Here is a 23,887-nt window from a genome sequence, read left to right as displayed (position 1 = left end):
GGAAAAAGTTAAAGAAACCCTGAAATAGGCTACTGGTGGGGGGTGTCTTTTGACCATTATTTGTAAAATTCATTCAAATTCAATAAAAATTTACTAAGGGCCTACTCTACACAAGGCCCTCAGTATACAAAGAGTAAAAATGGCATACTTCTACTTCCTTCTTTCATAGAATTTACATTCTTGGGGGTGGGGAGAATGTAACATGAACCCAGGTAAGATGATATACCAGTAAAGTGAGATGGGGGCAAAGGAGTATTCCAGACAAAATGCTCTATGAAAATTTAAGGAGGGAAAGAAGATTTTCAATTGGAAAGATCAGTTAAGATGATGAGCTTTCAAGGAAGGAGATGACATTGCCCACAGTGGGGCAGCCTACCTGAAAGTTCAAAGTTAGAAAGCAGCATGTCTGATGGGATGAACAGCTAATAGTCCAGTTTGGCTAGAATGTGAAGTGCACAGAGTAAAGTAATGTGAATAACCCTGCAGTAGTTAGGTGGAAACCAGATGATTGAAGGGCCTTAAATGTCAGGCCCCTCTTAGCAGCAATAGAGTCACCAGTGGTTTAAGCAGAGTGATGTTAAGAAGATAATTTTGGCAGTAGCAGGAGGATAGATGGGAGTCCCTGTGATATACTTTCCCAGCTGCAATTTTTTATTTGTGTGTATGTGTTTTTGGTCATTGTAAGTGAGATGGTCATTATTTAAATTTTCCTGCACAAAAAAACAGGGAAATCTTTAAAACAGTTTAACCGAAGGCATTGCACCTGAAACTATCAGTTAATAATAATAGCATTTTAAGATTTATAAAACATTTTAAAATACCTGTTGATTGAGTGATCAGTTGTCCAGAGTTCCCTTTGTAAAACACAATTCTTTTTGGGGGAAAGCCTTTACATGTGTGTCTATGTGTACATCAAATTACTCATTAAAAAGAGATAAATATTCTGAGCATTTATAATGTACCATGTAATCATGTCCAGTGAAATTCATAAGCTGGAAAGATGGAAGTATACTTCCACTTCTGTTGTCAATTACAATGAAACAATAATTTTCTGCATTGATTATTATGCTTCTGTTTATTTATGAGATATTCCGTGCTTTGTTGTTCAGTTATTTTCAGCCAGATCTGACTCTTTCTGATCTCATTTGGGGTTTTCTTAGCAAAGACACTAGAGATACTCTATCATCTTACAGATGAGAAAATTGAGGCAAATGGGATTAAGTAATTTGCTAAGGTTCACACAGCTAGTAAGTGTCTGAGGCCAGATTTGAACTCAGGAAGAATTCAAAGTCTTCCCTGACTCCAGATCCTGCTCTCTGTTTTTTTTGTTTTGTTTTGTTTTGTTTTTTACTTAGCTACTCCATTATGAAGTTTATGCAAGACCTGAAGAATACAGGTAGATGGTTTTTCTTTTTGAATTTTAATTGGGAGAATGGAGGAGAAAGTAACCCTTAATGTAGGGAAATCTTAAGGAGGTGGTGAGGTAATGAGAGAAGGAGCAGAAAGATAATTCATTGCCAGGGCATGCCATTTGGAGTCATGAGCAGGAGCTAAGCCAGGCTGCATGGACAAAATAATTATAAATCATGCCGGAGGGGACCAAACTGCATGTGCCAGCAAGCTTTGGAGTCTAAGAAAGCAGGTCAGAGTTAGAATTTAGGGGAGAGGTCCTGTAGGAAGCAACAACACAGTATACAGACATAGATTAATAGGATTCCAATTCAAACAATATATAAAGAAACACATGGGCAATGGGATCTGAATTAGGAGACCTGGGAACAGCATCTCAAAATCTTGAATAAGCAGGTAGATTCATAAAATAGAACTACTTAGGTATTACTATTGATCACAGGACTAAAGGTATCATTCTTCTAACCTAATGTTTTTGTTTGAAATATTCTGGAAATAAATTTTATTAATTTATCTTGTGTTTTTTTTTTTAATTCCCTATACATCTCGGTTTATTCTTTCCCTTTCCCTGCCTGAGAGCAATCCCTTGTAACAAAGAAGGAAAAATTCATCAAAACTAATCAACACATTGAAAAAGTCTGACATTGTATTTAGTATTTTATATATTTAACCATTTTACCTTTTCAAAAAGGTAGGGAGATGCCTTCTCATTTCTGCCCTGGTTTTAAGTAACCTTCCTGATAACTAGGCAGCTCCTGACATTGAGGTATGGTTCTGTAAGTAATGATCATTGAACCAAAGAGGTAGGATTTCCAGTGAACACTTGAAATTCTAATATTTAAGAAATAAGATTCAAAAAAGGAACTGAAGGAGAAGCAAGGAGATGTCTTTAAGTACTTTAGTGAATTGCCCCCAAATTCATTACCTTGCTATGAACCTCCCTAAATTTATCTAGTCCATGAATGATAGATACAGTCTGTCATTGGACCTGTACTCAAAAACTTCAGCTTGGCTAAACCTTCAGCAACATCTATGAATATTTAGACATCTGGTTTTCCCTTGGTCTTGTATTCAAGAACCCAGGGTTATACATCAAAATAAAGAAATTTTTATATGAAACAAAAAAGAGCAGGTGGCCGGTATGGAAACTATCCAGGAAAAAATGAGGAAGAAAGAAAATGCTCGGTGACTCATGTCATCATTTCTTGAGGATCCTCCATGTTTATTATTGTGCAGGAAGTAGGAATATTTGTTATAATATTAGTTTTATCAATAATTCAATGGGTATGGAAGTATTATTCAAGGGCTGGGGAATAGAGATAACAGCATTTTTGCAGATGCTATTAAGCTTTGGGTTTGCTCACAATGCAGCACATTATATAAGCCATTTTTGCCTTTCTACTGTTGCCATGACAAAACTGTAATGGTATCAGTATGTCAACTGATTTGTGAACCAAACTTGCTGTGGTATTGGATTTTTTTTTTCTTTTTACAACATCCATGGTTTATTCTTTTTCAAGAGTTGAAAAATATTATGCACACAGCAATAGAACTGCCAGAAACACAATTCATCAAAATAAAAACTTTGCGGTTTTAAAAACAGAACATTACATTGGTGTGGAAGGGCCAAAATTTATTTTATTTTATTTTTTATTTTTTGCTGAGACAATTGCAGTTAAGTGACTTGCTCAGGGTCACACAGCTAGTAACTGTTTAGTGTCTGAGGCTAAATTTGAGCTCAGGTCCTCCTGACTTCAGGGACTGTGCCACCTAGCTGGCCTTGAGCCAAAATTTTTAAAATTTTTTAAAAGTAACATGGGAACCCCAACTTACCTTTTTTCTTCTCACAAGAGACCAAGTCCTACTAAAGAGTAAAGTGGGCTTGTTTGAAGCATAGTGATTTACAGTGATTAACCTAGTGTTGATTCTTAATTACAGTGCTTCATTCATGACTAAAACTGTGCCTTGTGGAAATGAACTTCATAAGTTCCTCATCTGGGATACAGCTGGTCAGGAACGTGTAAGTACCAATTCCTATAAGTTTTTTAGTCACTGTTTTTGTTTTTCAAAGACATTTTTAGAGAATAATGTCATTTAAGGAGCTCATCATCATGGTAGGAAAATGTGAAGAATAAAAAACACCATATGCTATGTATATCTCTTTATGTATTTATTATTGAGACATAATTATCCTTGCTAGAAGTGGACAGGAATAATCTGGATAAATGAAATACACATAGATGAAAATAAACCTCATGTGAACTAAAGGGGAAAATTTTAGCTTTATCTTACTAAAATGGATCTTACACTGCAGAATAGCATTTGATGTCATGAAGCAAGTTCAGGATTTGAATTGCCTGCAACATAAAAAGGTTACCTTGGCTGTATCTGTTAATCTTTCTGAATTTCAATTTTACTTATAAAGGGAAGAAAATAATCATAAGCTTTTTTTCATGAAATTCTTTGTTATTATGAAATGTTTTATAAGTGAGTAAGGCAGTCAATAACTTTTTTTTTTTTTTTTTGGTACGTACTCTGTGCCAGACACTAGGGATTAAAAAAGAAGCAAGAGAAAAGCCCTGTCCTCAAGGAATTTATAGTGTAAACCATGTATAGGATTAAATTTTTTTTTTCTTAAATATTCAAGGATCTGTGAGGTTTGACCTGATGATTATTCTTCCACCAATAGAGCTCTCTGGCTCTTTATATCTTTGTAGATAGTCCTTAAGAATTGCTATAGTCAACAGTTCCTCACTCTAAGGCTAATGGGATGATAAATCTTTCTAAATTTAGATCAATCCTTGATTGTAATGACAGTCCTTCACCAGATCCATATTCAAATAGTTTCTAGATTGTTAGAACCTCTTAGAGCTTATATTCCACTGACATGTTTGAGAAAACAGTGTCACCTTCACACCCAGACACTCCATTAGTGGAGTGGTTTTCATTATAATAGGAAAATCGACCTTTCCATTCTCTTGTCCAAGTTTCACATTGTTGGTACTAAAATTAGCAATAATAAAGGGATCAGTGATAAAGAGTACAAGAAGGAAGAGGAATGGCAAATTCATAAATTGGACAACCAGTAATTGAATAATTATGTTGATTTCTGTAATTTTAATTTTGGGTAAAGTCTATTTCTGACTAAATTTCCTAAGTTTTATAATGTTAAGATATTTTAAGAAAAAAATTCTTCTTTCTTTAAAAATTATTAGATCTGCTTTCCATCCTACAAATGCTAATATACATATGGAAAAAGACTGGGAATCAACAAATTCTGGTACAACCCAGCAAATCCTAGTTCTCATTTTCATTACCTATGTGATTCTGGTTAAGTTACTTAACCTTCCTCATTTATGAAATGGGGATAATAATATTTTCACTATGTACTTCAAAAGGTAGTTGTGAGGAAAATGTTTTATAAATCTTAAAAGTGCTGTGTTAATGTGGATTGTTTCTTTCTATTAAATTTTTGTTGTTATACTTAATGCTAATTTCCTGAAACTCTGGGCACACATAGCTGCTTTCTGAGACTACTTTATTTTTTTCCCTTTTCTTCTGGTTATGCTTTTTCTTTTTTTAAAGACAAAAGTTTCCCATCTCACTTAGACTGGAAGGGTGAAAGCTACTCACAGTCCTGAGCCGAAGGCTTAGTAAAAGCTCTAATATGATCTTTGTCCAGCCTAGTCTGATTTGCTTTTTTGTAGGCATATTGGTGATAAACATTGTACAGACACCCAATTGGCTTTAGGACTACTGCAGCTCAAAAACACCTAATGTAATCAGTTTACCTTCTTGAAGTTTTAGTCTTCTTGAAGAGCAAGATTGTAGGTGTGCTTCATATCTGGCAAAATATATTATTATTATTTCAAAATATATATTTATTATGAACTTTAATAGCAATGCCAATTAAACTTAAATAATATCATACATTTTAAAAGCCAAATTGATTTTATTTTAAATATTAACAAACATTATTTCCCTTCTAATTTTTTTCTGCCATTGAACAACTACAATAACAATAATAAAGAAAACCTTCATGACTAAATATGAATTGTCCTGAAAAACAAATGATTTCACATTCAAAAATATGCCTTATGCCTTATTCCACACCTCTTACACAGCTCTCTTATAATAATAGCTGGAGGTACATGTATTAATATTAGTGCTTTGGAATCATGATTTGTCATTCTAGTGGTAAGATTTTGGAAGTCTCTGAAAACTGTTTTTCTTTAAAATGTCATAGTACAGATTGTTCTCTTAGGTCTACTTACTTTACTCTGTATCAGTTAATAGAGATGCTCCTAGTTTATTCTGAAGCTGCTCATTTCATCATTGTAGTTCTATAATATTCTATTGCCTTCATGTTATTCAGACAGTTTTCAATAAGTGGACACCTCTTCTATTTTCCAATTTTTGTTTTTGTTTTTTGCTGTTATGAAAAGAGTTGCTGTAAATATTTTTGTTCATATATAGCCTCTTCTATTTTCTTTAATTTCTTTAGTATTTTAGTTTAATAGTGGTATACCTGGCTCAAGGAACAGGTTAGTGGCTTTTAGGACATAATTCCACCTAATTGCTCACATGTGTATAAAACTTTTCAACTTGCAATTTTCTCATAAATCCCATGAGATACTTAGCTTAAGTATTATTTTCGTCTCCATTTTGCCAGATGAGGGAACCAAAACTTCAAAAGGTTATTATTTTTTTTGACCAAGGTAACAGAGCTGACAAATTTTAAAGCTAGAATTTCAACCCAAATCTTTTTATTCCAAATATAGGACAGATATTTCAAAGTATAGGTGTCTGCCTTGCAAAGGAAAAAAGAATGTTAATTTTTCAAAAAAGTGAAATCTTTTTTTGAACTTAACTGCTGGGTATTTCATGTCTGCCTATTTGTTTCCATGACAAGTTTTGAAATAGTTGATTTATTTTGATGAAATCTGTCACTAAACTGACAAAAATTGGTACCCTGTTATGAATTTGCAGTTGAATTCATCATCTTGAAACAAAATAGCGACTAATCAAAGTTTCTAAATGAGGCATATTTGCAACGAGTTTTAATAGGTTTCCACTAAAATAAGTGTTGAGAAGTCAGAAAGACACGATTGCATTGAGAAAAGTTTTTTTTTCTTTTTAAGCTCATTCAATTACAAATGTTTAAAAGTTGTGACTATGAAATAAAGAAAAGTATATATCCTGTACTTAAGGAAAACAGTATTATGATTTACACTCAAACTATATATTTTTGGGTGGGAGAATATTCTGGTGTATTGTGGAGTATTAAATTTTTAGAATTAGATGCTGTTTGAGAAGTATTTATTCAGCTTTTATGATTCCTCTGATCTTTCTAATTCCTCCACAGTTATGATTTAATTATCATTAAGCTGGGCAGAGGGTTTGTCTTGCTTTAGTTTCAAGTCTCTCCAGCAATGAAAATTCCTCAATCTTTTTGGCAGCTTGTTGACTGCTTTAATTGTGCTTGTAATGAAGTGGCCTGAAGCTTAATCTAAAAATAAATTTCCTGCTGTAGCCTATGCCCATTGCATTCTCATGAATTAATGAAAGATCCTAGTTTGTTTTCCTATTCTTTTATGTCTATAAACATTTGCCATTCTTTCTCATGGTTGGAGGCTGTACATTATGATTTGTGCTAATGTTTTTTTAAAAAAAAGTATGTTATACTTTAACATATTTAACATGTATTGGTCAACCTGATATCTGGGGGAAGGGGTAGAGGAAAGGAGGGGAAAAGTTGGAACAAAAGGTCTTGCAATGTCAATGCTGAAAAATTACCCATGCATATATCTTGTAAATAAAAAGCTATAAAAATGTTTTTAAAAGTATAGATGTAAATTTCATTCTTTTGTAAACAAAAGAGTGACAATTCTTGACCTAGTTCATTGCACATAGAAGGTCATTAATAACACTGAGTGTTTCTTAGAATCATAGCATTGGAAGGAACTTTAGAAATCACTTAATCCAGCCCTCTCATTTTACAGATTAGAAAACTGGGTTTCAGAGAGGTTACTTAAATCATTTAAGGTCACACAGGAGAGCAGAGATTCAAATACAGGTTTTCTATCTTCAACTACTGCTCTCTTCGATATAACAAGTGGATCATTTTGATTAATCTACTGTTAATCTTAGTGTGGTTATTATCCTATAATTACTAGAATAATTCTCTGTTATCTTTGATTTACATTTCCATACTTTGTAGAAAAGCCTTAGTTCCACCTTGTAATTATAAGAATTGGTCATGGGTTTTCTTTATCACCATCCTCAGAAATGTGTGTGATTGTGTATGTGTACATGGTAGTAGTTTGATTTTTTCTTCTCCAGTTCATTTTACAGATGAAGAAACTGAGGGAAACAGGGTTAAGTGACTTGCTAGGGTCACATAACTAGTAAGTGTCTTAGATCAGATTTGAATTCACCACGATGAGATTTTCTGATTTTAGGTTTGAATATTTATCTGCCACATTACCTGTCTCCTCACACACACACACACACACACACACACACACACACACACACTCCTCACACAATAAAAAACCAAGAAACAACATAAATGCAACAGCAAAAATGTGTGTGTGAGTATTCAGTAAAATCATATCTTGTTCAAATTTTTCAAATCCCCTTAGAGATTATATTTTCCAACCCTTTCATTTTATAGATGAGAAACATGAGCCCCAAAGAGCCAAAATATCACATAAACCAAAGTCACAAAGCCCAGTTAGTGATAGAACTAAAATTTGAACAAGGGTCCTCTGACTCCAAAGTCAATATGTTCTTTATGCTTTTCACCCCTCCTCCTTGAACTGTATAAGCTCTGGCTTTTTCACTGGAAATGATAAAACCAGACTGAACTATTTCAGTAATGTTTAAAACAGCTGGCTCCACCCTAAGTATTATTAGTATGGCTCCAGCTTTACTTTCCAGCCTTGGTTTGAAATGAACAGATATATTTTCCACACAGGGCAGTTGATGACAACCTTTTAATATCCAGTATAAAAGACTTTCAGTCATCCTGAAATTCCCTGAAGCTATCAGAAGCATTCCATTACGGTTTTTCAGGATGTCTGCCCCACACCAGAATATCCAGCAGGAAATGTGATGTCAATCCAGGAATAAAAATGACATCTAATAGGAAAGCCAGGGGTGAAGCAATTTCTATATATGATCTCTTAGTATCTAATCTTTTCCTTTTTTATGAGGTGTACTATTTGACAATGAAAGAAATATTTAAAAGGACAATCTGATTGTCTTGAACAGAATGGAACTGTTTCTGAGCAGAAATTCAGGAATGATCCTTGTTTAAAATTTCCCCAAGTACCCAGGGTCAGTTAGAGAAGCAGTTTTAGTAAGAGGTACGATTGACTTTGCAAAGCTTTTCATTTGTTTTCAGTTCTCCTGGAGGGATAAGATGCATCCTGCCAGTGGGTTGGAAACCGGATAAATTAAGTGGTTGTGGTTGTGTAGTTCTATCTATACCTACTCTGACAGGAATATTTCTTTCCCCTCTTCCTCATTCATCCTAGAACCTTAAAGCTTTGGTTTCTTGAGTATTCTTTTCCCGATAAACACAAGTGAGGTTAGTACTGACTTTTAACCTTCCTGGATAATCCATCCTGGAGCTTTCTGAGCCTCTGTGGTTAATAATTGCATTTACTATAAATGCTGTCATCAGCACTTGTTCCTCATTCACTATCATCATGGAGAATACTAAGTACTTACCTCTAACCTCTGGAGTCTGGATTACATAGTGCCAGTTAGTTGTATTTCATCTTCCTGAGATTTATTGGTGGATGAGAAATGCAGCTTTGAGCCCAGAGTTGTGTCCCATCTTCCTCCCCCAAAAACCCAAACATCTCATTTTTCCTCAATTTTTAACATTTTATTTGAAGATTTGAGTTCCAAATTCTATGCCTCCCTCTCTCCTTTCCTACCCACCTCCATAAGATACTAAGCAATCAGATATAGGTTACACTCTGTTTATAAAATATTTCCATATTAGTTATTTTGCATTTTGTACAAGAAGACTTCAATAAAAGGAAAAAAAGGAAAGTGGAAAAAATAGCATGCTTCACTCTGTATCCAATCACTATCAATTCTTTCTCTGGTGGAAGATTGTATGTTTCATCATTAATTCTTTGGAATTCTTTTGGATCATTGTATTGCTGGCAATATCTAAGTCATCCACAGTTATTCATTGTACAATGATTATTTCAGCAATATTTTCTGACTTGATGTAGCTGTTGATGGACTAAAAAAATAGTAATTAAAGATAAAGATAGGATGATATGCCAGGCTATTGCAGTAGCCTCCCTAATTGTTTTTCCTGCCTCAAATTTCTCCCTGATCTAAGTCATCGTTTGTTATACTACCCTACTCCCTATTATCTCTAGAATCAAATAATGTTCATTTGTTTGTCATTTAAAATCCTTCATAATCTGGCCCCAATCTACTTTTTCATTCTTATTATATCTTATTTCCCTTTCCACATTCTACAATCCAACCAAAATTACTTTCTTGATGCTTCTCATGCATAGTACTAACTGTATAATAGTCTGTTTACTTTAAAACACACTCAGTCATCAACTTAGAATTCTCAGTTTCTCCTCTTTCTTCTTTAGAATTCCATGGGGCACCATCTTTTATGTGAAATCTTTTCCATTTCTCCAGCTTCTCCTCTTCCCTTCAAATTACCTTGAATCCATCCTATATATAATTATATATATGAAGATTGTCTTCTGATGTTAGAATGTAAGTTCCTAGAAAGCAGAGACTTTTTCTATTTTTTCTTTGAATCCCCAGCTCTTAATGTAATATCTAGAACATTGTAGATGCTTAATAATTTCTTATTGATTGATTGATTGATGAAATTCTTATATCCAGAAATTCAGTAAGGTACTTCTAAGTCTATCAAGCTAAATTTTTGCATGACAGCATTGGGGTAAAAGAAAAGAAAAACATAAAAATGCTACCAGATTAATTTCAGTGACTTATTTTAGTCCCCCAGAAAAGAGGAGAAAAACCATTTTCCTGGGGCAGCTAGATGGCGCAGTGGATAGAGCACCAGCCTTGAATTCAGGGGGACCTGAGTTCAAATCTGGTCTCAGACACTTAACACTTCCTAGTTGTGTGACCCTGGGTAAGTCACTTAACCCCCCCCCCAAAAAAAAAAAAACAACACAACAAACAAACTATTTTCCTTTTCTTGGCTAGAAGGTGGGGATAGGGATGGTAGAGTCTGTGTATGGAATGATGTTTATACCATAAAACAGGGCTGCTTTGTTAACTTGTTTCAGTCTTTCTTGATTTCGATGAATAAAGCATAATAAGAATGAATTAATTGATTCTCTAGTTTTTTTTTAAAGCATACATAAAAATAATTCATTGAAATGGATCAGGAATTCTTCACTATCTTTTTTTGCCTTTCATATATCTTATTTTAGTCCTCCAAAAATTATGCCAACATCTTCCTCCTTTACTTAATTGGAAACTTTGATTTGTTTTTAAAATCCCCTGAAATATTTTCTGTAGCAAATCCATCAAGAGCTACGAAATTTGCATTTTATGAACCTTAAGTACCTAATACTTTTTGATGAATCTGCTTGTTGTCTATTTTAGGGCTCATTTTGATAGAAACCAATTTCTAGGAGTCTCCAAAAGTTGGATTAATTGAAGGAATTGTGTGCTATAGAAGTCCCATTTGGCAAAACTGTTATATGGTGTCTGGTGTGATGCTGTGACTGAATGAGTCCTTTTAGAACCAAAGGGAAGCCAAAGATTTGTATTCTAAATAATTACACATAAGTCAGCCAATATCTGAAGTAAAGTTCAGGCTTTGGGAACATCAAAAGGAGTTCAGAAAATAAAGCAGGGTTGGTCTTTTTGTTGTCCTTTCTCCTTAATAATTAGAATGTTGTCTGTGGTCCAGTCCTTCACTCTTCACAGACACATCCAAAGGCAGGGGAAATTTGGAATTAATCAGGTACAACAAGGGGCTTTTACAAAAGCTGCATGAGAAAACTTAGAAGTTATTATTAGGTTCTTAAATGAATTAATTTTTCCTTTCTCTATGTCTGTTCTGCAGCCATTAACTAGTGAGTGGAACAAGGATGGTTGATTTCACTTGGAACAAACAAAACATTGGCATGCTACTCATTCTATCCTAGGTTTCTGCCAGAAAAGAACTACTCCACCCATTTTTGCCCTAATGCCTTGGCCTACCAGTTTCAAGATGAATAGCATAAAAGCTGTTTTGATAAGAATTTCAAAGCCTATCCTTGAAAGAGGTAAAATCTATGAGGCGAGGTGAGGAGGAGAATAGAGGGAAATTCATCAAGTTATGTTTTTTTCTTTTTACCAAGGACAATAAACTATGAGACAGTGGGAAAATATGAAACTAGTAAATGAGAACCTGAAAAGAAAAATTTTAAACATTCTTGAAATTGGATATAGAATATACAATAGAATCTGGACTGGGGGAGAGTGATGGTGATGCAGCTGAGAAATGTTAATTGATATTTAATCAAACTAATATCTTGACAAAACCAGGCAGTTAGATGGTAAAGTGCGTAGAGTTCGATGCCCAAAGTCAGAAATATCTGAGTTCAAAGATGACCCTCAGATGCTTACTAGCTGTGTGAGGTCCGGCAAGTCATTTAACCTCTGTTTACCACAATTTCCCTAACTGTAAAATGGGGATAATAATAGTACCTACTCCCCAGGCTTGTTTTGCCTTTAAAAGGAGATAACATTTATAATATGCTTAGCAAAGTACCTGACACAATAATATTGCTTAATAAATATGAGTTATTATATTATTATTATTATTATTATTATTATTATGGAATTGATGAAGCACTTTAACTAATAGTATTATTATTGTTGTTGTTCCTAGTATTACTACTGAGTAAAGGCTAAATCTACTCAAATTATTTAGCATCATCATTTTTAGGAAACTGTCTTTAGATTATGTCCCTCTGTTATTTCAGTTGTCCTTTTGTATACTGCTCAAGATAGACATTTTTTTAAAATGCTGAATCTGCCCTAAAGCTAAATAATTTCCCAGATAGAAGTTTTCCTTCATTAAAAAACATTTATGATAGAAGACACCATAAGCTATAAGCATTAATAGAGATCGAAACTTAATCTCTATTACCAAGGACAATAAACTATGAGACAGTGGGAAAATATGAAACTAGTAAATGAGAACCTGAAAAGAAAAATTTTAAACATTCTTGAAATTGGATATAGAATATACAAAACTTTTTCTAAAGGGCCAAAAAAGTGAATGTGGTATTAGTACATCCTAGGGTGATCGTGAGGGAGACAGAAGGGGAAGGCATTTTGTTACATGATAATGGCTAGCATTTTGCTAAATGAAGAATGTAATGATTGGATGGAAGGAAGAAACTGATGGAGTAGAGAGAGATGGACACGCTCTATATACTGTAGTGAAAGTCAGAAATCCTAAGGGAAACCCTTAATGAAATGGAAAGAGATAGCGTAGAGGTAGTAGTGATAATAGATAGGGAGACAGACGAGGAATAGGAGAGAAAGTGATCAGAGTTCTTTATAAGACTGTGGTGGTACATTGTCATATTTAGTAACTGATCTCAACCCTCTGGCTCTCTTATATTACCTCCCTGTCAAACCAGGCCACTTTTCTTTTCAGAGAATAGTAGGGATGATAAGCAATCTTATCTCTTGATTGTTCCTATTCCTCCATCCCCTAATTCCAGCAGGCCAGTTTGCCTGCCTATTCCTGTATCCTGGGGAAGGATATTGGAGGGGAGGCTCTCAGTAAAGCTTCTTCACAAGAGGACTAATAACATTTTATAAGTGTATGTTTTTTCCAGGATTCCATAAGTAGCTTCTAATTAAGGCTTTGACTGTGTTTCTTGCGCTGCTGCCAGTTTTCCATTTTGCCACCTTGGAGAATATTGTGACCAAGTTGAGAGGCAACAGCAGAAGCCTGAGAACAGCCTTCAAGACCAAAGAATTTGTATGGCTTATTTTCATTTTTTGTTATGACACTGGAAAAAAGAATTTTTCAAATTTTTATGAGGATAATCAACTCTATAGAGCAGACTAAAATGCAGATAGAAGGGCAGAATCTCATTGAAAATCTGTGCTGGGATCTGGAAATCTCACTCATATTAGAATTTGAGTGAACAGAATTGCTTTTAGGCCATCAAGATTCTGTTCTGGTGTTCAAGCTTAATGACTTAGAGGGACCTAAAGGAAGACTGACAGATTTAATCATTGGGAAATGACTCCTTTCATATTTTATGAGTATTCTGTTTGCAGAGCCACACTTTTGCTGATGGATAGCCCTTGTCTTCTCTTGGTTAGTATTTTTTTTTAAATTTATTTTAATTTTTTAATTAAAGCTTTTTATTTTCAAAATATATAAATGGATAATTTTTGACATTCACTCCTACAAAACCCTGTGTTCTAACTTTTTTCCCTCCCTTCTACCTACCCCCTTCTCTAGTAGGCAAGTGATCCAATATATGTTAAACATGTGTAATTCCTCTATGCATATTTGGCTTAAGAATGTTTTCAAATGTTGACCTATGCCAATTTTGAAAGTGTAGATGCTGAGGATAGTTCCTGGTAGTTTTAATATAGACTGGAAATTTATTGACTATTGCCTCATGAGTGATATAGATATGGATTTTTCTACCCACTCAGTGATAGAGCATAAGCTTCTTGAGGGTAGGCAAAGTTTCTTTTTTGTATTCCTATTGACTAGAACAGAGATATTAAGTGCTTAATAATTGCTTATTGATTGTATGTAACAAATGTTAATTATATATTATTTACCTGACATATATAATTTTTTTTTTTTTTTTTTTTTTGAGGCTGGGGTTAAGTAACTTGCCCAGAGTCACACAGGTAGGAAGTATTAAGTGTCTGAGACCAGATTTGAACTCAGGTCCTCCTGAATTCAAGGCTGGTGCTCTATCCACTGTGCCACCTAGCTGCCCCGGCATATATAAATTTTTAAAAATAGGGTTACTAGACTTTTCATTTCTTTTTTTCTTTTTAATAGGGTGATTAGAGTGGAATAGTGCTATAGATATAATTTACCTAGATTTTAAAAAAACACTCAATTAGGTCACTTATGTTATTTTTCTGGATAAGAAAGATAAAAGTGAGCTAAACAACAGAACACATACATTGAACATAGTTCAATGGCAGCATCCAAAGATGAGCCATTATTCACCCAATACCAAGTAGGAAAGAGAGCTCTAGAGACCTGGTTCTCTTACTGCCATTTAACATTTTTATTAGTCAACTAGAAAAAATTAGAGGATGGCATCCTTATCAAATTTACAGACAGTACAAAGTTGAAAAGGATATCTGACATAACAGATGATATGAGTTAGGTTTTAAAAGGGCCTTGATAGATGAGGCTGATTTTTAATAAAATGAGATAATTTCTTTCTCGCTGGAGGACTTCAGCAATGGTTAAATGACCATTTTCTGAGAATGTCATAGAGAGAATTCTTATTCAGGTATCAGTTGGAATAGTTGGCTTCTGAAATCCTTCTAAATCTTAAATTCTGTTATATTAGGATTTTTCTTTGCTACTTGATTCAATCTTTGTTTTTGCCAATATGAATACTTCCTCTAGTGGTACAGATCATAGCCTATGGATGTATTTTCATATTAAGCATCTTGTTTATATCCTCCCATAACTTCTTGTCATGGAGACTAACCAATACATTGGGAAGCTTCTCTGTCTCTTGAAATCATTATGGATATGGATATGGAAGCAGTATGTTGATTTATCTGTATGTTATCCTTCATTTCTGTTATCTGAGAAAGATACTTCCATTTTGGTCAGATGTCTCTTTATTGATATATTTTGTGCTACTTTTTGTATGTAATTTTTCTTTTCTTCTTTTATTGAAGCTTTTTATTTTCAAAACATATGAAAAGACATATATATATATATATATATATATATATATATATATATATATATATATTTACCATTGACCCTTGCAAAACTTTGTGTTCTAATTTCTCCCCCTTCCCCTCACCCCCTCTCTTAGATGGCAAGTAATCCAATATATATTAAACATGGTAAAATATATGTAAATCCAATATAGACATACATATTTATACAATTATCTTGCATGTAATTTTTCATTGGCAATAAGCATATATATCCCCCAATTAAACAACTAAATCCCATCTTTTATAGAAAGCTTTTCCCAGCCCTTCTTAATGCTAGTACCTCCCCTCTGTTATTTTTTTTTCTATTTATGTAGCTTGTTTTGTAGATATTTATTTGATGTTATCTCTTTGAGGGCAAGATCTTTTCTTTTTTGCTTCTTTTTATATTCCCCAGTACTTAGCACAGTGCCTGACACATAATAGATACCACTAATGATTGATTGACTCACCACATATCTCTTTTTTTGGAGGTAGGGGAGGAAGAGACTCAAAAATTTGATGTCTTGGACATTGTAGTATTTCCAAATTCTTAAACTAGGCATAACTAGAACAATACTGGAGCTAAAAAAGATGTGGGTTTTTTTTTTTTTTTATTTCAGGGAGAAGGATGGGGTAGTTGGAAATACTGTAGACATTGCAATTCAGCATTGCAAACCAAATGAATTCAAACCTGTTCTTTTGCTCCTTTTTAATTGTGAGGAAAGTTTGCTGTCTATTTACTTTATCTAAGGTAGACATACATTCATACAAGTGCATCTCTTATTCTGGCAAATGACATCCTTTATCTATTGTTTTTTCTATATGGATAGTAAGGGTTAACTATTTTGAATGTGTTATTAAGTGCCTATTTAACACTTCTAACTATCTTGATGTCTTTTATGTAACATCTTCTATACTAAGCATACCTCTTTTCCAAATTTCCCTTTTGATTAAAAGTATAACTTTCTCCAGGGAACTCAGATTACTTTTCTTCCTTCCAATTGTTTGTGGGTTTTTCCTCTTCAGATTTTCTCATGCTTATGTATCTGCTAGTTGAATTCTTCTTTCTGTGAAGGCAGGGACTGTTTTATCTTTTTTGTTGTGTATCTAGAATCTAGCACAGGATCTTGTATATAGTAGTTACTTACTAATTATTGGCTGAATTGAATCAAATACAGCTTATTGCAGCTTGTGGCAAAGCATAGAAAAGTCTTTGAGAGAATACCACCTATATACCTTATTACTTAGATTCCCACAAAATATGAGAGAAAATGGGAGCAAATTCTTTACCTCCTGGTCTATATTTTCTATTTTAAGGTACACCACATTTCATTTATCCCTGTTATTTTTTTATTCCTTAGATTAGCAGTACTTGATAACTTTCTTAATTATGATATTTGTTTTGGAAAAAGTTTAATGTGAATATGGAAAATGAGAAAAGGAGCAAATAGATAAATATGAATATAACAGTGTAGACTGTGATGGATTTTTTTTCCTCCCTTAAGATTACCTGCAAATGTGAAGAACTATGATCATATCTGATGGGAAAAGAAGATAACTAAAGTCTCTGTGTACATGGATTTTAAGTTTAAATAACTTCCATTTGTATGGTAACTTAGAGATGCAACAAGATAGAGCACAATTCACTGTCTCCATGAAGTCAGTGGTCTCATTTTTTTTTTTTCTCATTTGTAAATTGAGAGGATTAAATCAAAAGAGTCCCCTTCAACTTCAATTTTCTATGAGTTGAATATGTTGGCATTACTATAGCACTTCAAGGTGTTGATTATTGTCCATAATTCTGGTTTTGAACATTTAAGTTTAATTGAATAAAAAAAAGTTCACAATTTATACATGGCATGGTATTCCAGATGGAACACTGAACTTGGAGCTGAAGACATGGTTTTTGATTGGTTGACAATTACTAGTATTTTAATTGTGAGCACAATGTAACCTTTCTTAGATTAATTTTCCTCATTTGTAAAAATGGAGATAATAAGTGTATTATGTAACTCAGATAATTGTGAGTAAACCCTAAAATATTTTTTGTGTGTATATAGTATGTGTGTGTATGTGTATATATATATATGCATAGTATGTATGTATGTATATTTTGGAGAAAGTTTCTGTATTTATATTAGACCATTTCTTTCTATAAAAGCAGAAGTTTGGATGTAGCTTCAGAGTCAAAGATTGTCAGCTCTATCTTGCCCCGCCAATATTGCTAATTGAAGCCCTAAAAGAGTATTCATGACTATGGTGCAATTATTCAGGGGCAAGTTGGGAGTTATAAGGAATTTACTCATCCCATCAATCAGGCTTCAGGAAGGAACATTTTTATTAAGGGGGAAGTACAGTATTCATAATTCAAAGACTGTGTTGCTGACTAGATGTGACTATGGGTTTGACTCACAAAAGAGACAAAGTCGTTCTCAGGCTTGCAGTGAGTTGGCTCATAATACTACTCTCCCAGGAATAAACCACCTAGAAGATACAGTTCAGTAGGAAAGCAGCAGATGGCAATAACATTTCAATGGTGAAGCAGACTAATAGCAAATTCATCAAGAAAGAGCAGATGGCAGTAAACTCAGTGGAGAAGCAGCAGATGGCAGCTCAATAGAGAAAGCAACACAGTAGATGACATCATTAATTCTGTGAGGAAGCAGCTAGGGACAGCTTCAAGGGGCAGAGAGGTGTTTAAAATGGGATGCAGTCTTAGAAGGATGAGTTTGTTCGGATTATGAATATTCTCTTTCTCATCAGTGATATGAAATTTGTAGGAGTCACTATCTTTGATTGTATCTTCTTTGTTCTTTCCCCTGTTATTTTGTATCCTCTAGTTTGATCTAATCAAAAAAGAAAATTACATTGGGACTTGTGAGCTACAGTTTTGATTAGATGCTGATACAGAGAGTATCTGGACCCTTTTTTATAAAGGGCTACCTGGGCTAAATGATTTGTATCATACCTTGCCAAATGAGTAAGAAGGAGGAGGGATGCTTCTAAATCAAGGAGACTTTCTAGTAAGATTCTTAAACCCCATGTATTTTTGAACCCTGAATAAACAAATGATCCTTGAGGTTGGTTTCTGCTGGGTTTAAATATACCTTTGTGCAATCTGTTTATCATGGTTTTTGTTCAGAGTTGGATTTCTACAGTTCCTTTGCCTAGAGAGTGAGTCCAAATAAAACTTGCAAAACATTTGCTGAATGGAACTGAAAGAATCCTAAGACATAAAATTTTCCATTCACACCCTGCCAGATGAGAATGTTGGGAATGTCAAGAATTTTCTTTTTTACCACTTCCCCCTTTCTCAGAAACCCAATAGTATCCTGGCCTTGTTTTGATTTTCTGTTCTTGCCTCTTTTTCTTAGCCTAAGGTTTGAGGGTTGTTGCAGGGTTTCTGATTAAGTTCACAGGATAGGAGGCAGCCCTGAGAGTGGACCGTAGAGACCTGTCCAAGCCAAGAAATCTTAGAAGGCAAGATTTTAGCCCCAGTGTAAGTAGGTCTCCAGGGACAGACTATTCTCTGAAAAGTGAAACACATAGCTAAATTCCAGAGTACATTGCCAGAAAATTCTAGCTTGATTCTTTCTCAATTGTAAAGGTACAGCCCAGCTGGAGCCAGATGCTCTAGGCTATCATTTATTTTCCACAACTGCTCATTTTTTACATGGAATGTCAATATGTGGAATTTTGCTCTCATAGAATTTATGATACCACAAATCTGCATTTAAGGAATTTTCCTGAGGCTCTTTGGGTGGTCTGAATGAATTTGCTTGGGATACTGGATACTGTTAGGTCTTCCTCCTCCCCCCAACATATGTAAACTCAGGCAGGAGCCAAGCTTGGGTTTGTAAAGGATGTCATTGCACTTCATTTATTTGGAGTTTACTGCCTGCCAGGCATGGTGCTAGGGTCTGTCAATAAACATTTATTTAGACCCTACTATGTGTTAGCTGCAGTCATGAGAAAAGAAGGCAGAAAAAGGGTAAAAGAGAGTCTTGCTTTGGAAAACAAGGACCAAAAAAAAAAAAAAAAAAGTTCTTCCCTCTAGGAGTTTCCATCATTTTGCTGGATGTAGAGCAAGAGGTATTAATGGATAGCCAAAGAGGATAGTTTGCAGGGAGTTCGTGAACTTCTATAGGAAAAAATATTACAAGTTTGTTTTCCCTAATTGCAACTTAAATTTGGCATTTATTTTGGTTATGAATTTTTAAAAACCCTAAAAAAAATTCCAACAAACAAACCTCTCTCCCAGAGCCACATTATTCTGAGAAAAAGTCCATGGATTTTACCAGACTCCCAAAGGGGTTCAGAACAGGAAAAAAAAAATTAAGAATTTCTAATGTAGAGACTGGAAATAGAAAGTGGAAATTATGGTGTAATGAGTGACAACTAGCTAGAAGAAGGGAATGGAGTACTAGGTAAAAGAGAATTCCCACCGGTATTAACTCCTTTTTTGTGTGAAAGTCTTGTGATCTCAGAACAAGTCGTGGAATTATAGGCCTGGAAACTTGAGAAATCATTTAATCATTTAATCTTACAGGAGAAGAAGCTGAGAGGTAACCAGAGAGGATGCAGAGACAGCAAAGTGCCAGGACTGGATGAATAACCAGATTTTCTGACTATTGTTTTAGGGCTCATTTTATTTACAACCTGCCACCTCATTCTGCTGTGGTAGGTCAGAGGGCTGGAACAAGTGAGCCTGGTGCCAAGGAGGGATAGAGTGGGATGAGTTAGAATAGAGGGAGGGGCAAAACTTTAGTACCCCCACTCTAATTTATTGGCAATGTCAATTTCTTCCAAGACTTATAATAAGGCAAAACAAATATACTTAATTAAGCAAAACAAATTCATACATTGGCCATCTCAAAAAATAGACATCTATACCTGCACCCTAAGTCTAACATCTCTTGTCTAGACAATGATTTTCAAATTCTTATTCCATTTCTATGATGCTGTGACTGGGAGGAAGTGAGTAATGATAAACAAGCTGGGCATGTATTCCTTTTTTATGAAGTAGAGAATCCAAAATACTTGTTTTTGAGTAAAAGGTTAGCATTTCAAGATTCCCTGTGGAGTTTCTTTTGAATGATTCAGAGGTATCTGAAAATTATCTGGATGGACAGTTTACTAGACTTTTAGGCTATTCTGTTGTATAGCTGGTGAAGAAAAACTGCAAATTGGCATCTTTTGTGCTAGTCCTGAGATATTCAACCTTTCAAGGACAGGTTTTTTACATTCTCTTCATGATTATGTTTTACTTCCAAATGGCTTTTTAATTTGATTGCTGTCACTCCTCTCTTTCCCTAAATACATTATGTCACTTTTTAAATTTAATATTTGTATTAGGTCAGAAGTGATTAATCTTTCCAACCTACATAAAAATTATCCTTTGGTCACAGCTGAGGGTTTTGGTGGCTGACCTATTTAAATTTTGACTCATTAATAGTATAAGTCCCCAGAAAAGAAGAATTTGGGGAAAAAAACTGCCCAGCAGATTTATTTTAAAATGATTCCATTTCCAGGAAAGAGCTGGAGAGCAATGCATTATAAACAAAACACTCTCTTCAATAATTCATGAGACAGACCTAACAGTGATCATTTAATGGTCAGTTTATGTCTTAATTATTTAAAATAAACACTCTCTTTAAAAAAATATCTATCCTTTGCTGTTCTTTCTGTTTGAGCTTCTATCATGGTATCTCCTCACAAAGTCTCTTTCATAAAGTCTGTTTTGCTATGGGTGCTTGGATAGAATATTGCTCTGGGTGGCTGCTTTTAAAAAATAGACCTGTATTACATTAGCTCAGTCAGGTTGTTTCATATGAATCTTCTGTACTGAGTTTAATGAGAAATGTGTTGCATAGAAATGGCTTGATTTTCCCAGTTTAAAAAACAGCTCTTCTAATTTTCCTTTCAGATCACCAAACACTAATTATTAACAATATCATCATTATTAACATATTCTGACATATGTATTTACTCTATATAGACTTAATATTTTTTTACCTGTTTACTATTCTTTTTTCTTCTCCCCCTATCCTTGCAATAGAACATAAATTCCTTGAGGGCAGAGACCACAAAAATACTTTAGTTCTTTCTTTCTATCTATCTACCTATCTATCCATGAAAGGAATAAACTGGCCTAAGAGACATACCCAGGGATGATGGTTCAGTGGATAGAATGCTGGGCCCATAGTGTAAAAAAAAAGAAAGAACTGAGTTCAAATGTGACCTCACTTAGTTCGCTTACAAGTTACGTGCCTTAAATAAAGATCAGATGATGGGCAGCTAGGTGGTGCAGTGGATAGAGAACCAGCCCTGAATTCAGGAGAACCAGAGTTCAAATCTGGCCTCAGACACTTAACACTTCCTAGCTGTGTGACCCTGGGCAAGTCACTTAACCCCAGCCTCAGAAAAAGGAAAAAATAAAATCAAATAAAATAAAGATCAGATGAAATAATTGTAAAGTGCCTAACACATAATAGAATTAATATTGTTATACTCACTTATTCAACAAATTCAAGTTTATTGAGCACCTAACATATTCCTTACAGTGCAGAGAACTGAGAATAAGGAAAGGACAAAGAATAGTATGCTAAACAGGCCTCTTCCAGGTCATAGACTCTTAAAATACTTGAGGAAAACTAAATGAGACAGATGACCTTGCACAGCCCACCTCACTTAAATCCAGTTCACTTGCATGTCATGGCAAAACCTTCCTAATGTCATGGTCCTTTTCAAGGACAAAGCAACAATCTTTTCATAGAGTTGTGGGATTATAGATTTTGATCTGGAAGGGACCATTGAGGTCACTGAATCTAAATCCCTTCTCCTTCATTTTACTGATGAGAAAACTGAGGCTGGTAAGGGACCTACTCAAGTGATCTAGATGCCTCTGAGCTATAAACTTACAACTGGTTGTTATGGCAGACTATATCTTTGTAGTCATTTCATTAACTAAAAAGAGCTGAGAACATGAGATCTAGTAGTACTTATTATTTATTGATTATACCCCTCTCTTAAATTTTCTAGGGTAAAATAGAAGCTTGTATACTCTCCTTCAACATGGAGGATGCTTCCTCATGCATGATATAGTATTTCATGCATATACAATATTCTTTGGCAAATGTCATCACAGAGAAAACTGTTCCACAATTATCTCATTGTTAACTTCAAGTAAAGCATAAAACATAATGAGAAAGTATTCATTCATCTGTGTCAGGAAAGATGTCTTGGGGAAGGTTAACAAGGAAGAGGGAGTCCTTCTAGATGGTGAGATTCTCCAGGCGGTTCATTGCTTGTGTATGTGCCGATTGTATAAAGTTCATCTCCTTCCTTCCCCTTTGCTTCAGTATTACAAGATGAGATCTTTAGTGTAATCCAAAAATCAAGGGAGATGAATAATTCATGTAGAAAAAAGGGCATGAAAAGAGACCCTTTAAGTAACTGTACCATACAGTTCAGTAACTAATCCATTGAATACATATAACACATTCACTACATACATACATCTAGGATACCTGACACAGATGGACAATGAGTAAGACTCAGAATTAAATGGGAGAAAATTGCCCAAACCTTTTAATGATCTCAAGTGGCTTTTGGTGTAAAAACCCATCTTTTCCACATAAATGTTTTCCTGTTAATGGTCTATGGATGTGAATCTTGGAGTAAAACAAAATCTGAGTGACTAATAACCCAGAAAATAATGGAAACTCACATGATGAATGCAAATGATAAATAGAGATCTGAAGAGTTCTGCTTGCAAAATAGTAAAAGGGATTTTCCTTTTCAGGAAAAGTATGATTTAGAAAAATTAATTGTGTAGAATGAGAGAGGCATGACAAATTGTCATGTTATTCTTCATTGTCAAAAGAGGAAGGTTTTCAGTACATGGATTGATCCTGAAACTAAACTAAGACCTTCTAAGTGGTTCTCTGATCTCACAGAAAAGTGACTGGATTAGGTCAGAGACATCTTAAATGAATATGCTTGGGTCAAGTCACTCATTATATTCAGTTCTAGGTAAAACCTTTTAAGAAATATGTTGATCAGATGGAAAGTATCTTGAGAGAGGGCAACCAGAATGAGGAAGGGGTTGCAGTTCATGCTTTATGAGGATCAGTTGAAGGAGATGGAGATGAAAAGTGAAAGTACATAATAGCAGTTTCAAATATTTGATGAACTGTCCTTTGGAAATAATTTATGTATTCTTCTTGACTCCATTGGGCAAGGCTAAGAGCAACCAGCATTTGCAAAAAGTTAATTGAAAGTTAAACAAATTAGGTTTGAGTTCCATAAAACTTCTTAATTACTGGAGCTAGCTGAAAGGGGAATGGGCTGCCTTAAGAGCCAGTAATTTCCCTTACTTATCAACCTCTAGGTCATAGAAAGGTCTTTTAGATATACCTTTTAGGTATAGGCTAATCTGGAGTCTCTTCTGATTCCTCAGATTTCTGTAATTCTGTGACACCAGTCATGATCTAGGATTTAACTAATCTGGTCT

General features: G+C 34.5%; 1 protein-coding gene across 2 annotated transcripts in view; it reads left to right on the top strand.

Annotated features, from left to right (window-relative positions):
* RAB31 (RAB31, member RAS oncogene family) overlaps positions 1-23,887 on the top strand; it is a 171,251-nt gene that overhangs the window by 86,912 nt on the left and 60,452 nt on the right. For both annotated transcript variants that reach the window (XM_074274945.1, XM_074274952.1), the window contains exon 3: positions 3,349-3,430. In XM_074274945.1, coding sequence (XP_074131046.1) covers positions 3,349-3,430 — 82 coding nt within the window. The remainder of the gene's footprint in view (positions 1-3,348; positions 3,431-23,887) is intronic.

This window comes from Sminthopsis crassicaudata, chromosome 1 (genome assembly GCF_048593235.1).
Source record: "Sminthopsis crassicaudata isolate SCR6 chromosome 1, ASM4859323v1, whole genome shotgun sequence".
NCBI classification, from domain to species: Eukaryota; Metazoa; Chordata; class Mammalia; order Dasyuromorphia; family Dasyuridae; genus Sminthopsis; species Sminthopsis crassicaudata.
This window is presented reverse-complemented; position numbering and strand designations above follow the sequence as displayed.